Source organism: Brachyhypopomus gauderio, chromosome 3 (assembly GCF_052324685.1).
Source record: "Brachyhypopomus gauderio isolate BG-103 chromosome 3, BGAUD_0.2, whole genome shotgun sequence".
NCBI classification, from domain to species: Eukaryota; Metazoa; Chordata; class Actinopteri; order Gymnotiformes; family Hypopomidae; genus Brachyhypopomus; species Brachyhypopomus gauderio.
In genome coordinates, this window is record NC_135213.1 from 14,482,002 (window position 1) to 14,496,104 (window position 14,103).

The 14,103-nt window shown below is 49.2% G+C and overlaps 1 protein-coding gene across 10 annotated transcripts; it reads right to left on the minus strand.

Moving 5' to 3' along the window:
- Positions 1-1,224: 1,224 nt before the first annotated feature.
- Positions 1,225-12,478, minus strand: foxn2b (forkhead box N2b). Of its 10 annotated transcripts, XM_076999692.1 has the most exons (8): positions 11,988-12,478; positions 8,188-8,335; positions 5,462-6,063; positions 4,678-4,802; positions 4,421-4,476; positions 4,023-4,091; positions 3,795-3,835; positions 1,225-3,722 (listed from the first exon to the last, which is right to left on the minus strand). In XM_076999692.1, exons 1-8 carry the CDS (start codon positions 12,090-12,092, stop codon positions 3,489-3,491), a joined length of 1,380 nt encoding a protein of 459 aa, XP_076855807.1. In that variant the 5' UTR covers positions 12,093-12,478; the 3' UTR covers positions 1,225-3,488. The 10 variants fall into 10 exon arrangements, with proteins under 10 accessions (XP_076855807.1, XP_076855805.1, XP_076855812.1 ...); XM_076999690.1 differs by having other exon boundaries at positions 1,225-3,835; positions 11,988-12,474; XM_076999697.1 differs by lacking the exon at positions 8,188-8,335 and adding an exon at positions 10,492-10,585 and having other exon boundaries at positions 1,225-3,835; positions 11,988-12,061.
- Positions 12,479-14,103: the final 1,625 nt, after the last annotated feature.

Genomic DNA, 14,103 nt, shown 5'->3' on the forward strand with positions numbered 1-14,103 from the left:
CAGTTATATAAGTGTGTTTCAACAGAGAATCAAAAAGATCCCTTATTTACTTCATCAAACATCAGTGCATATCTAATTTTTAAATATATGAAAATTGTTACTTTTGCTTTAAATGGCATATTAGAGGTCTCAGATGTTTAGAATTAGCATTAACACATTCGGGTGTTTTTTAGGGATGGTTTTCCAAATTAAATTGTATCCATGGTTTTCCGAATTAAATGGTTTACACGGACTTCTTTGGGACATATGCCAGGACTGTGTGTGTGTGTGTGTGTGTGTGTGTGTGTTTGTGTGTGTTTGTGTGTGTGTGCGTGTGTGTGTGTGTGTGTGTGTGTGTGTGTAGCAGAGAGAACACTGACCTCTGTTGCCATTTTGGCCCTGATCACCAATCTGCTTCATTCAGTACATGCAGCTTGTTCGGTGTTACAGTAAACGACAGATCCAAGCCTGGACACTACGGCAGAAACAGCACACCCTACTGGGGACGGGGACAGGGACGGGTCAGCACCTACATGGGTGAGCAGCTTGGTCTTAGACGAACATGCCACTGGGTTTTTTTTGCTTCCATTTATTTGTCATTACTGTGGTCTTTTTTTAATATGTCAATGTGATAGATATCTTCAGCGTTTTTAGCTAAAGTGCCATGGGTCCAGGGAGTGAACCCAGGGAGTGAACCCAGGGAGTGAACCCAGGGGAGTGAACCCAGGGGAGTGAGTGTGACTGGCCTAGAACCCCATGTTGCTTATCTGTGCACCTGCACTAGTGTTGAGCAACAAAACAGACAGTAGTTGTTCACTTTCTTTTTTTGTCAGTGTTTCAGAGAATAAGTAGAAGTTTGTGTGTGTGTGTGTGTGTGTGTGTGTGTGTGTGTGTGTGTGTGACAGCTGCAGCTGGACTCTGTAGCCTGAACACACACAGGAAGGGGAATGCTGTATGACGATAGGCCTCAAGCATCAAGGCCTAGAGTTCAAGGATACAGGTCAAGGGCCTAGTGGACAGAACACCACACAAGGAGAGAGGGGGAAAACGTACTAGACATTCTACACCAAATATCATCTCCTCACACCCTCCCTCCACTACTTATCTTGAGTTGAGTTATTATGGAGTCATTCCATTAACATATTAACAATTCACCTGGTGTAACCACCAGGTGGCAGCAAAGTTCAATAAGCCCATAATATTTGCCTCGTATCCCGTCTATAAATCATAAGTAACAGACAGTCATAAAAGAAACATTTTTTATTTTGTAATACCATATATAATGCAACAAGTGCATATCTTTGGCAAAAATAAACTTTATAAACATTTTATTAACAGAGGTTAGCTTACAAAACCAAAAGGTTCAGTCTGTCAGACAGACGTGGCAGACAAATGTGAGCAAACGGATTGGATTGGCAGCTCTGAATTAGTAGAACATAATAATAATAATAATGATCACTAACCTGCATCACACAGAGGTTACCAGAAGCTGTGTAATTAACAAAATGTTCTTGGTCTGGGAGAAGCAAGAGCCTACTTTCAATAACCCTCAAACCGAATACTACAACCCTGTTGCTCACCTCGAAATCTTCTCCAGGAATACTCACATTCTGTGCCATAACTATGTACAGATCAGGGGACTGGCACCCTTGGTGACAGTGGTTCGGCCACAACTTCACAATGGCCGCAGAAGTAGTTATATTAAATAGGGGAGGTTTGAAAGACCCGCTTGGGAACAGATTAAAGGTTCCTCAGCCATCGCAGAACTCGCTGGGCCCGCGCGGAGAGCATGTGATGAACTCTCCGCAGATTTAAAAACGCTTCTACTCCAGCAGCTCAGCAGGGCCGTGGGGGCCGGGGGGCCGTGGGGCCGTAGGGCCAGGTCCAGCAGATCCTGAGCAGGGATAAATATGGCCAGAACTGGAAATAAATGGCAATGGTATTTCACTCACTCAGGCAGATAAAAGCTGAAAAGAAAAGAAAAATCACTAAAAAAAAAAAAAAAAAACCCAAAAAAAGAGGTCAAAGTCACAGAGACAGCTGCAGTAGCTGCTGTCAGTAATATCCTTGAGGAATTCAGGGAAACCACAAACCTAGACATGAGTTTGGACAGAGTCCCACGAGTTCCGTATGGAGACTACGTGTTCAGGTCAGATCCACTCCCAGCGCTGTTGCGTTCAGGACGGACTCCAACACTGCCCACCCACGCTAGCACTTCCCCTCTACCCTGCCCGGCATCCTGCAGGCCTGTTCCCATGACCCCCCCCAACACCACTAGGGCTGCTGGGACAGCTCTGTTTGTTCCTCTCCCTGCCTGGCCTGTGGCCAGCTCGCTTCCAGAAGCTGCATTGTGTCCAGTTTCCTCCCGGGGGGGGGGGGGGGGGGGATCTCAGGGGCCCGGCACAGCGCCCCCTATCAGCTGGCACAGACCAGCCTCACCACTCTCCACCGAGGGGGGGGGGGGAGGGGGGGTTCACCGATTCGTGAAGCCGGTCTTCTGCGATCGCTCTCCGTGTTCGTGGCAGACACGGGGCCATGACGCGAGGACCATGACGCGAGGACCGGAAGGTCAGGCGGCCAGCCGGACCGAACGCGACTCGCCACCGCCTTCCCAGAGTCCTTTGCGATTCTTGCCTAAATGCAAAAGCGAGGAGCGGGTGAACGGGGAGTTAAGGCAGTGAACACGATGGCACGAGACTACACTGACTACACAGACCAACGGGGACAAATACTGATGTGTGTGCGCATGCCAAGAGCAACGGCTTCACGATGCAGCCACCGGTCTCCTCGACGTGACGCGTATATATGTACTGCTCTGGGAGACGTGGGTAAGGACAAGGATCCAATCAGGATGGACAGGAAAGTCACATGGTTTTGACATCATATCTGTGATAGCACAGGGCTCCAGGGGACATGCTATCTTCACCACACAAAATACAAAAACAGCAGTACAAAAATAAAATAAGTATTCAGGTCAACTAATTATTGCATTTATCTTTGTATCATATTTCTTATCCAAAGTCTTATGATCCAAAATCAATGGCACTTCCATATTTCCATTTTTTTCTTATTTAGTTTTTTTTTCTTCTGCAATGAAGGCCAAGCCACGTGGGACCTTGTACAATCCATGCACTCATTCTCACTATAAATAGGTTTATGTGGTTTTGAGATGTGGAAGCATGCAAATCTCCTCTGGGTTCGTTTCCCCTCACTGTTCCACTCTTCCACTCTTCCTCACACTCTTTCATTCAAGAGCTTCCAGCAGTGGCTCAGTGTTCATCCTCCTTTACTGTTGACTGCACAACAAAAACGTGTCAGTATGGCTTTTCTCTCCTGTGTATGTGTTAGTATTGCCTGTTTAATGAGATGACGGAAACATCGATCCAGGTTTGAAAAAGAAAAACAAAAAACAACCTAAAACAAACTAACACCAGCAGGAGGGGAACCAGAGGAGAGAGTCCGGAGGCTCAAGGAAGGAGTTCGGTGGGGAGGAGCGGCCTGGGCCGCTTTCAATTCCTGTTCAGCTTCCTGCTCTTGCGCCGGGAGGTGCCCAGGCTGGTGTGAATGCCGGCCAGGTGGAGGAGCGAACCGGCCGCCTCCTTCAGCTCCTCGTCCAGCTCGGCCCTGGGCTCCCGCCTGGGCCTCTTCCCCGACGGGTGGCCCCGCGGTGGGCCGTGTGTGGCGGGGGCCGCGTCTCCCCTCTCCTGCTGCGCCTCCTCACCGGGGCAGGACGGCGTCCGCTGCTGCAGGGGGGGGAGCGGGGGGGTCACGGACACGCTGCTGTAGTTGTGGTCCTGTTTGGGATCGCGACTCACCAGAACCCTCCGGGACAGGTCGATGGGTCCCTCCTGATCATCTGGGACACAGCAGAAGGGAAAATAAGACGGCGACGTTTCACATCAGCACCCGAGAGGCCGGGCGAGAATACGTAAAGGCCCGCGTGTGGAGAACACCGTGACGGAGAACACCGTGACGGACTACACCGCGAGGGAGGATGGGAGAAGCGAGGAGATGGATGGTGTGCGGGTGATGGAGGCTCTTACATGAGGCAATGTGATGCTCAGAGGCGGACTTTAACAGCATCATAGCAGTGGCAGCATCAAAGTCAGATTCTGCAAAGAGAAAGAAACATGGACACGGGACTTGACTGCCAATGTACCAGTGTCTGTTCACACGATAGTGTGTGTGTGTGTGTGTGAGAGAGAATGAGTCACTTGCAGCCAGCGCGATCCCTCATTACAAAAGCACCAGTGCCTTGGTTGTCAAGGTTACAAAATACAAGAGAGAGGTGGCGTTTGTGCGGCGTGCGGACCGGCGGAGGACGAACGGAACAAAGGGAGCTGAGATGAGCGATGTGCTTAAACGTGTAATGATACATTGGCCCGTGGCGTGTGAAGGCTATGAGCTGCTCCAGGTCCTCCCAGGCAGAAGTGATGCTCACCTTTCAGAGAGTAGCCCTGCTCCTGTGAGAACAGGTGGCGTGGAGGAGAGGAGGCACTGTGGAGACAAGCATGGTCACTTACACACGGCAGCACACACACACCTCCGCACCGCCCCCCCCCCAACTTCACAAGCATGCGCTAAACGCAGAGAATAAACTCAAAAGGGGCCCGTTGGGGCTACGCGGGAACTTAATGCGATTGTAATATTGGAATGAGTCCATCAGGGTGGGGGGGGGGGGGGGGGGGGGGGGGTCACCTGGGGGGGGAGGCGGGCGGGGTGCAGAAGGCCTGTGCGCTGGGGAAGTGCTGCTTCTTCAGGGCTTGCATCAGAGTGGGCCGGAACTCGGGGTGAACGCACCACAGGGAGCCTTTCCCATTGGTCTGGGTGAGAGAGAAGGCGGGGTTAGTGAGCCGAGGCCGAGAGAGTGCCAGTCTGGAACTATTGCGCTCAGCGAGCGATTCGTCTTACGCATTCCCGCCAAGGCACGCCGGCCTCCTCGGGCTGTACGGCACAACTGGCCGGACCCGTTTGGCGCCGACGTGCACGCTCACGTCTGTTTGTGCTGGGCTGTGCACGTGCAGGTATGTGTACATAAAACAGGCTCATCACCTCTTTGTCTGAGGTACAGTCCTGCAGGGGGAATATGACCTTGACATAAATCACCAGCCGTTCTCATAAACAGGAAAGAGGAAACATTGCCATGGCAACAGACATCAGCCGGGGCTACATGAAACCCACAGATTCACACACACACACACACACACACACACTTTCTTCATTTCACACTAAAGTGAAATGAAAGCACCCCAGTGCCCCTACACAGCCACCGCCTCTGACAGGCCACATTCATTACAGCCCAGGACAACACTGCTGTCTTCTGCTCCTCCTCTACACGCACCTCCGTGCTTCGTAAACGCGCCTCTCGCCACAATTCACTCAAAGTCACGCAGTTGATCCGACATCCTGCTCCGAGCTCTGCGCGGCCGCAGCGGTAGAAGGCAGGGAGGCGTTTGTCCTGGAGGGCGGGGGGAGGTCTTACCTTGCCCAGGCTTCTCTCCACCTTGCGGAAGCACTTGTTGAGGGACAGGTTGTGGCGCACCGAGTTCTTCCAGCCGGTGGGGGCGCTGGAGAAGTAAGGGAAGTGTTGCAGGATCCAGCCGTAGATGTCCTTCACGGGGAGCGACTTGCCGGGCGACTGCTCGATGGCCATGTAGATCAGGAGCGAGAAGGAGAACGGGGGTTTGGACTTGAGGGGATCCCGTTCGCCGCCCGGGCTCCCGGACGAAACGGAGGAGGCGGAGGAGGAGGACAGGGCGTGACCCCGGGGCGACCCCCCGCCGCTGCCCTCGATGTCGAACAGCGGCGCGCTGCAGGGCGGAGCTTCTGGGCCTCCCAAGGTGAAGTTCTGCAGGAGATTCTCGTGGAGCCAGTTCAGATTGGTCAACTCGTCATCTTCGGGCTCCACCCCGGACACGCCCACCATCACGGCAGGACCGATCCGGTCCAGACTAGTGGCCAGAGGGCTGGAGGCACTTTCCGCTTCCGGAAGAGTCCCTGCTCCACACATGCCCTGAGAGCCTGGAGATTCGGCTTTCTTATCCGGAGACATCCCAATTATCGGCCCCATCAAACCAGGAGGGTCTACAGAGGCAAACAGAAACACAGAGAAGATCAGAGCCACACCATGTTAAAGAGATTTTACAGTACAGGTTAAGAGTGAGTGACTGAAGGGCTTCTGTTGTATCTTTACCAAGTCATAATTTGGGATTATTCAAAATCAAAATGTGGTGTTATAATTTATATCAAAATTGCGCAACCCTGTTTAACAGGTCTTGTCTCAAAATAGGATTGATGCCAACAACACGCAATGTCCTGGCACTCTGACAAAGACCACAGCAGAGGTTCAGGCAGGCAGGCACTAGGACTTCAAATCAGAGCCCATCCAAAATCCTATTAGGGGACATTACAGGCACATCTGCTGTATGGCTGCTTTCACTCCATTTGTGGCAGCACACGCTCAGCCATTAAGTCCGTCCTCCACGCGCTCACCCTTCTTCCTTTACCTCTCTTTCTTAGGGGAATTGAGAGGCTCTTGAGGGGTCCTCAGGACAAAGTGAAGGGCCACTTTAGGAGTCTGCTGGAGTGCCTGAGAGGACCGCCGTCCTCGTCTATGGCGTGCGGCCACTCTAGATGAACCGCACGGTGTGCAAAGAAGAGAGCGAAGGAGCGCGGCCCGAATCCTACGCCTGGGCCCGCGGACTGGGGATGACCTCCACCCGCGGCTGCTTGCAGGAGGACAAAGAGGATGGGGGAGAGGCGGAGGAGAGACTGGGGGAGAGGCGGAGGAGAGGCTGGTGGAGAGGCAGGCCTCGTCCCCCTCAACGGGGAGGCGTGCGGTGCGACCGGCCCCACACTGCCCTGAGCAACAGGAAGCCCCCGAGTCCTGGGGAGACAACAGCCCTTCGTCGGCCAATCAGAGGGCTGCTCAGACGCAACTAAACGGCTTCCTCTGATGGACAGCCACGGAAATCGCACAGAATACACTGATGAATAAATAATCGTCTGGAGCAACGGAGGCTTGTCTGCCAGTGAGAGCGACTGCCTCGCTGCTTTCCGACTGGTACAACCACTCAAATGAGCCACTGCCATGGAAACCATACAGCACATCAATAAATAAATAATCACCTAAAGTGCTGCACTGAATCACCGGCTCCCTGTAGCCTGTCTGTCTGTGTCTCTCTCTCTCTCTCTCTCTCTCTGTGTCTCTCTGTCTCTCCCTCTCCTTCTCTCAGTCCCTCAATCTCTCTCTCACTGGAGGAAAAGGGGAGGGGGTGTTTCTTCCTCTTTAAAGACTTTCTTTTTCCCCTAAAACAAAAAACCTCTTCCTGTTCAAGTGAGGAACTCTTTTTGTTTACAAAGTGAACTTTAGCTGCTCAAGGAAGCCTCAGCCTACGTGTCAACATGTCTCCGAGGTGCAACTCCACCAAACAGACACGCAGACACAGACGGAGGCTAGACGGCAGTCTTCCACCTGGCCCCTGTACCCGGCTGCGCAGACGACAGCTTCTCCGGATCACTACTGCGAGCTCCTGGAAGCAGTTGTCCTGCTGGCCCCATGTGCTCTGATCTCCTCATCGCACGCTGCCTCTCACTGACCTCCATTAGCAAGACAAAGGCCATGCACTCCTACAAAACTCATCAGCACATCTACAAGCCCTCCATCCACAAACGGAGACAAAGCTAATGACGGCACTCAACGCATCTCCGCCACTTCAAACACGAGCCCTCGTAGAAGCGTACGGGTGGAGCACCTTCGAAAAACACACAGACACACCCACACGTATATGAAACACAGCATGGACAGCATGGAACTTTGCAAATAAGACAAAGCTCTTTCACCTCTTTCTTTTTTTGCAGTTAGAAATAAGAACTTTGGTCACTTATGGTCTTTGCAACAGGCAAGTCAAATCCAGCAACAGTGAAGGCACTGCTGTTGAATCATGCACATCACTCTTCCTAAGAGACAGGCTGAAACTCTCTAAAATCATCCTACATGCACCTCTCCCATTCCCATCTCCCAGCTCGGGCAGCCTCATTTCCGTCAGTGTTAAAGGGAAGATTAACTCCCCACCGAACCGCGTCTGTGTGAATCTCCAAAGTTATGGTGGGATGGGGAAGCCATTGCTGGTTGGCGTTACATCAGCACAGTGGGGGCACTCTGTGTGACCAGAACACCGAGAGGACGAGCCTGTCTGCTCAGCGTACCCCAGCCACTGGTCACCGAGAGCCAGACTCCTGCGGGGCGGACTCTATGTCTGCGTGTACGTTCCCTGTCAGAGCCGCTGTGCAGGACTTCAGGTGCGGGACGGCGTACTGCGAGAGAGTGATCTGGACAGCCCAGCGGGAAGGTCACCTGCAATCATTACACAGTTGCTGGAGATTAACTGCTATCGATACGAAAAGTTTTTCACCTACAAATTCATAGTGGACTTTGTTGTTACCCCTGGCAGGGTCCTCGACACTGTGGAGACAGCTGACGGAAACAAATTGCCCTGTCATGTTTCTCGCAAGAAATTCAGGCACAAAATTCTAACGGTGTCTGAAACCCCCTTTAGCAATGGCAAATTTGGCTATCACTACCTAATATAGTACAAAGTCGTTCTAAGTCAATCTTTGTTTATTTAGAGCCTCATTTTCTCCCAGCATGGGGGGTTTGATAACCCAAGCTACATCGACACGTGCAAGAAAGTGTTCTGAACTCAAAAACGCCGTAATCCTAAACCTCAAGGACACAGCATCAAAGGTTTCTTTTCCAAAGCAAGTCAAACATAACACAAAAATAACACATTTTCACCTGATATCACACCATGCATTGACAGTTTAAACTCACCATTTACCCTACTCAGATAACTGATCGTGTAGATCACTGTAGATCACGTGAATTTCCAACTGCTGATAAATTTCACAACAGGCAGATAACTTCATTGAAAGTGTTTTGTTCAATCACATTGTTGAGTATTTCTGCACTTGTGCCAACAACCTGTAACCTTTAGGCTAATACCATAGGGCATCTCAAATTCTCACAAAATGGGAAAATGAAGTCATGGAAATTAAGGTAAGTTGACCCTTTTATTTACTACTGCAACCACAATCGTTCATAGCAGGGGAGTCTAACAACTATTCCCCACTTATTAATTAGGCATTCTGAAACCCATTTCTCAAGACGTTTCTTGTAGCACCCAAACATGTCTGAGTATAACACAAACGTGCGCGCTGTTCCAACCAGTGTGGTGCACGCTTCCCATTCTGTGTGACTCTCACACCCAGCCATCTCAATTAAACACACCCAGTTTATTCAGGCAGGCGTGACCCAAACAATGGAGGCCATTGTAAGCAGGGCGACACCAGCGCCACAGGGTTCAGGCGGGCTCTCTGTGTCAAGGCAGCGCCCAACATTAGCATCGCTGTCAATGGGGCAGAGGGGCCCTGACAGCCTGCTGGCTGCTCAAAGACCAAAGTGCCTCAGAGCGAAGGAGACGGAGGCTAAAGGGAGTGGGAGAGGATCCTGGGAGCCCCAGGCTGGGCTGACTGAGCGTGGGGGGCTGGGTACAGTGAGGGCACCGTGCTACCTAGTTCAAACTTGGGTGGCTGGGTGGGTGGGGGGGTTGTAGGGGGAGGGGTCACATTTGCAAATGAAATCCAGAGCATCGCCTATATTTGATTACCACTCCCCGATGTGGCCGCGTAGCCATGGCAACCGAAGCGTTACAACCTCCTGGGGACGAGGGTTGTACCTCATGGTCTGTGGCTGAGGGCAGGAGGAAGAAAAGGGGTGAACTGCAGATGAGAAATATGTGCAGCTGGGCCATAGTGAGAAGATGGCAGGAGGAGGAGCCAGCAGACAAAGACGCAGTCATTAGTTGGCGGGTGAAGACAAGGACAGAAGTCAGGGGGTTTTTTTTTTCAGATGTGACATGTTTTGAAAATGGCAAACGGTCCACTCAGATAAGCGCCAATGCAAAAGATCTTATAACACCACTCATCCCTTCTGCATTCTGACAGTCATAAGCACATTTTTGATAACACTAGTTATCGCCACTCATCAGCTGACTATATCTGATAGAGATTTTTGTCAAGGAGCTTTACGTGATTTAAAAGAAGGAAGCTCAAAGAGTCATTTGTGCATGTGTATGGGAGATTCAAGAATTGTTTATTAGCATCTACAATGAAGGACTTTGAAGCAAATCCCAACTTCTGCACCTCCTCTGTTCTGTGAGAAACAGAACACACACTGGGAAGCCACGCCCACACCATACCTGACAGTATCATAATGAGACTAATTCATTTCCTTGCCCATTGTCAGGAGAGCTCCAATAAGCGAGGGATCACTGGCAGGTGCCTCCACACGCCCTCCTGAGAGCAGCCTTAAGGAACCGCCACAAAGCAAACACACTGCTCATTAATTCTGCAAGATAGTCAGGTGTCTGGGAAAACAACATCCCATCGGACATACCCATTTCTTAACCAACTAGCATCACGTGAACTAAATAAAATTATATATGGACTTACAGATATAGGTCAGAGTCCTAGATGATAAGAATTACAGCCAGGCAAAGCTGTACTTCCAACGGCAAAACGAGTCAACTGCAAGCCAAATAAAAACCTGGGTACAACAAGCAGGTGCAGGTGACAAACACATACCTAGGGGTGACTAAATGACACTATAAGGTTATATCTGCCCCAGTGAGGGCCACTGTGTTTACAGTCCGGGGTGTTGGAGCGCGTTACTCGGCCATGAAACCGGAGCCGAACCATGTGATCACGTGACACGCCGAGCGGAACCACCGACACGAGTCGCTCGCTCGTCCTTCTCTCCCAGCACAGCTGTGTTCACCCACCACGTGTCAATGTCACTCAGCCCCAACCTGGACCCGACGGGGCCGGTTCTGGACACATTTCGGCGTCCGGAACCCCACAGAAACGATCACGCCGTCGACGTTAAAAGCGCCGCGGAGGAACCGACGACGTTAGACGACACGAGAAGGGAAACAAAAAGTAACAATAGCGGCCCCCACCCTCCACTCTCCTGTTACATAGTCGCCCTACATTCCCACACTAACTACACGGACATGTGTGTGTGTGTGTGTGTAACCTTCACTTACAACCGTGTGGTAAAGCCACTATATTCGGAAATGGTCGTTTCGTGCTTTTATTCCGACAGACTTTGAACTGGGTGATGAGTCAACAAAATAAAGGTGGATAAAGTACTTTTGTACGTAAAGACTTCGCCCACCGACTTACACGGAACCGTAAATATGATAGCGTTATTTCAACAACCTAAAACAAAACTAACATGTACATTAAAAAAAATCAGACGTGAAAAGCAGCAGACTTGCCTAAACGCGTCTGCCCGAGTGAGCCAGTTAGCCACGTTAGCTAATGCGTGGCTCCACAACGCCTCCCCTCCGACACTCGCTTCTCGCTCGCATTAAAACCTTTAGTTTCTTTTCCCCTCCGTTTGAACCGTAATAAATATATATAATAAAGTATTAATACGAGTCGTCTGGCAAACGTACGTGTGTCGTGGACGAAGCGTGAAGGCGAGACGCGTTCCTGCCACTCAACTTAGTTACACGGATCACATGGTGGCCAATTCGTGGGGTTTTTTTTTGCATGTTAAAACGAAACAAAAGTAATTTCACTGGAAACAAACGTCTGGAAATCATTCTACAGAGTAAGTAGCAATTCTAAAAAAATACATATATTGTATATATATATATATAACATATATTTATATATAAACATATAAAACACACTATATATATATATATATATATATATATATATATATATATATATATATATATATATATAATGTGTGTGTATATATATATATATATAATATATATGGATGAGTGCGCTTGAAGGCTGTGGGGGTTTATTGCCCGGTTTTGTCATATTCCGTCCTCGTTACACTAAACGTGTTCGTGTATAATCGGTATCGGGTCCGGACGTCTGCACGCGGCGGTACACATGACGGCTCGAGCGGGGAGACGGTGACTTACATTCGTGCATTCTACGCTCGCGTCGGACGACAAAGCCCCGGTGCGCTCGTGCGGTTCGCCTTCTCTCCCGTACCGTGTCAGAAGATCAGCAGCTGCTTCCTCCATCCACGCAGCGCGCGCGCATCACGCCGCACAGCAACGCTACCGTACCCCCCTGCCGTCGCCACGGCAACACGGCCACCTCAGCCAATCGCAGCGCCGCTCTCTGATGTCCCCTGACAACTGCCGCAACGCAGTAGCGCTGGGTGTTTTTTTTTTAGCAGACCTAAGCGGTTGCGCTCGCCATTCACCGCGCGTCGCCTCGCGCTGGCTCTGTGCACGGGCGCTAAACCGCAAAAGTTTGGCGATTTTTTTCCCATTCGTTCTCGTTTAAGCATCGAATAATGTTATATGTGATCGACATAGGCGCGATTAAATGGTCATATGACGTTTTGTGGTATAATACGTCTAGTTTCTTGCACGCGCTGCGCCTCGTATGAAGGTGACGTGCCTGTTCTTTGCACACATTTTGGAGGAAGTGTTTCGCTAACGTGGAAATGAGGTCAGACGTGCATTACGTCAATTAGCGGGGGAGTCCTGATGATGATGATGATGGAGTCCTGAAGATGAAATGATGATGGTGGAATGAAATCTCGCGCTGTGACGTAGAACCCCATAACCTTTCGCTATGTGACAAATGCGTTTATTATCGCGCCTGCTTAGAAGGGGTTCAACAAGCCGACGTGGACTGAGATGACAAGACGAGTGGCACAATCACACATTTACAGAAACCATTACTAGCCCTAGTAGTGTGTGCTGTTTCCACTTGTTCAATAGTCTACATGTTAATCCCCACTGTCATATAATTGATTTGTGGCGAGGTGAATAAGTCATAAGGGGCCACAGGAGGGGGGTCTGTAAGCAGAAGCTTGTCTGGTTTTGTAAAGGACAGTAAGGACAAAGCTGGTAGGAGGACTTGAATGAGGCTATTTCAGGGACACACATACTCGTGAAGTGTCCACACCCAGAACTACACTATTACTACTATTTGGCGTTTCTTCATAATCTGCATAAACTCTCGTATGCATCACTGGAGCCTAGCGTCACTTCACATGCAACCCAGGAAAGACTATCTAGTCCTGAGGGAAAAGCACATGAAAATACAGTTGTTAGCTATTTTAATTGTAATTTGTCCAGACATCTATAGTCACTTATTTGATTAGAATAAATGTTCTTTAGTGTAACTTTTTGAAAAAATAACGCTAGCAATTTTTAAATTTAAATATATAAACAAAGATGCTAGATACAGAACAACGGAGCAATTCTTCCTTGCTTCAAACACATCTAGTATAATATCCAAACCACTGGGCTAATACAACTCACATCCACAGATAAGTGGCTCAAGGCCACATCTAGTCAAGCAAATCTGTGGTGCCAATAATGGTCATCTGTCTAATCAAAGGCCTCTACAACACTACTGACATGTAATGCTGTTACCTATAGTGGTAAGCACATGTATTTGAAATTGAACTCACAAGATCTTGGTGTCATTTGATTCAACATGCTTAAGAGTTATAGTAAGAGTATGCAAAAATGCTGCAACATGGATACAAGAACTAATAAAAAATTACTTAAAGGTTACATGGTTTCTTTGAACGGTGTAATCTAATAAGTCCTGCTTAACACCATTAAGCCTATATTACTGTCACTGAACTAACCCAGGGAAAAGCCAGTTAGCTAGGGTTTTATATATACACACGAAGGACAATAATTAAAATACTGCTAGTTTGAACAAAAAAAAAAAAAAGGCTTATTAGGAGTCTCAAAAACCAGTGTTGTAATCACTTAGGAACTAAACAAGTATTACCTCTTAGTAAAACATGACTACTTTTATAACATGCTAATAAAGGCAATTTCAAGAAATAAATACTACACTGCATCAGTTATATTAATCAAATCCTGATTCCAAGGTTATATGAATACCAACTATATTTGTATAATATGGATGACCAAAATGCCATCAAACTAGTCTGTCATACGGGTCTAAACACCAAGGGTCTTTGCTCAAGTCACTGGCCCAGAGAATAACCCCATATATGCCTGAGCATTGAGAAAAGCCCAGGCTTTATGAGTTGAG

Bases quoted from the DNA above. Each gene is read 5' to 3' on its own strand.
- foxn2b (XM_076999690.1), bottom strand. From the start codon at position 12,092: ATGGAGGAAGCAGCTGCTGATCTTCTGACACGGTACGGGAGAGAAGGC. The intron at 4,477-4,677 runs GTGACCCCCCCC...TTGTCTCCACAG, and splicing joins CCGCCCGCCTCCCCCCCCAG to TGCCTCCTCTCCTCCACGCC. The intron at 4,092-4,420 runs GTGAGCATCACT...TTCTCTTTGCAG, and splicing joins GCAGGGCTACTCTCTGAAAG to AATCTGACTTTGATGCTGCC.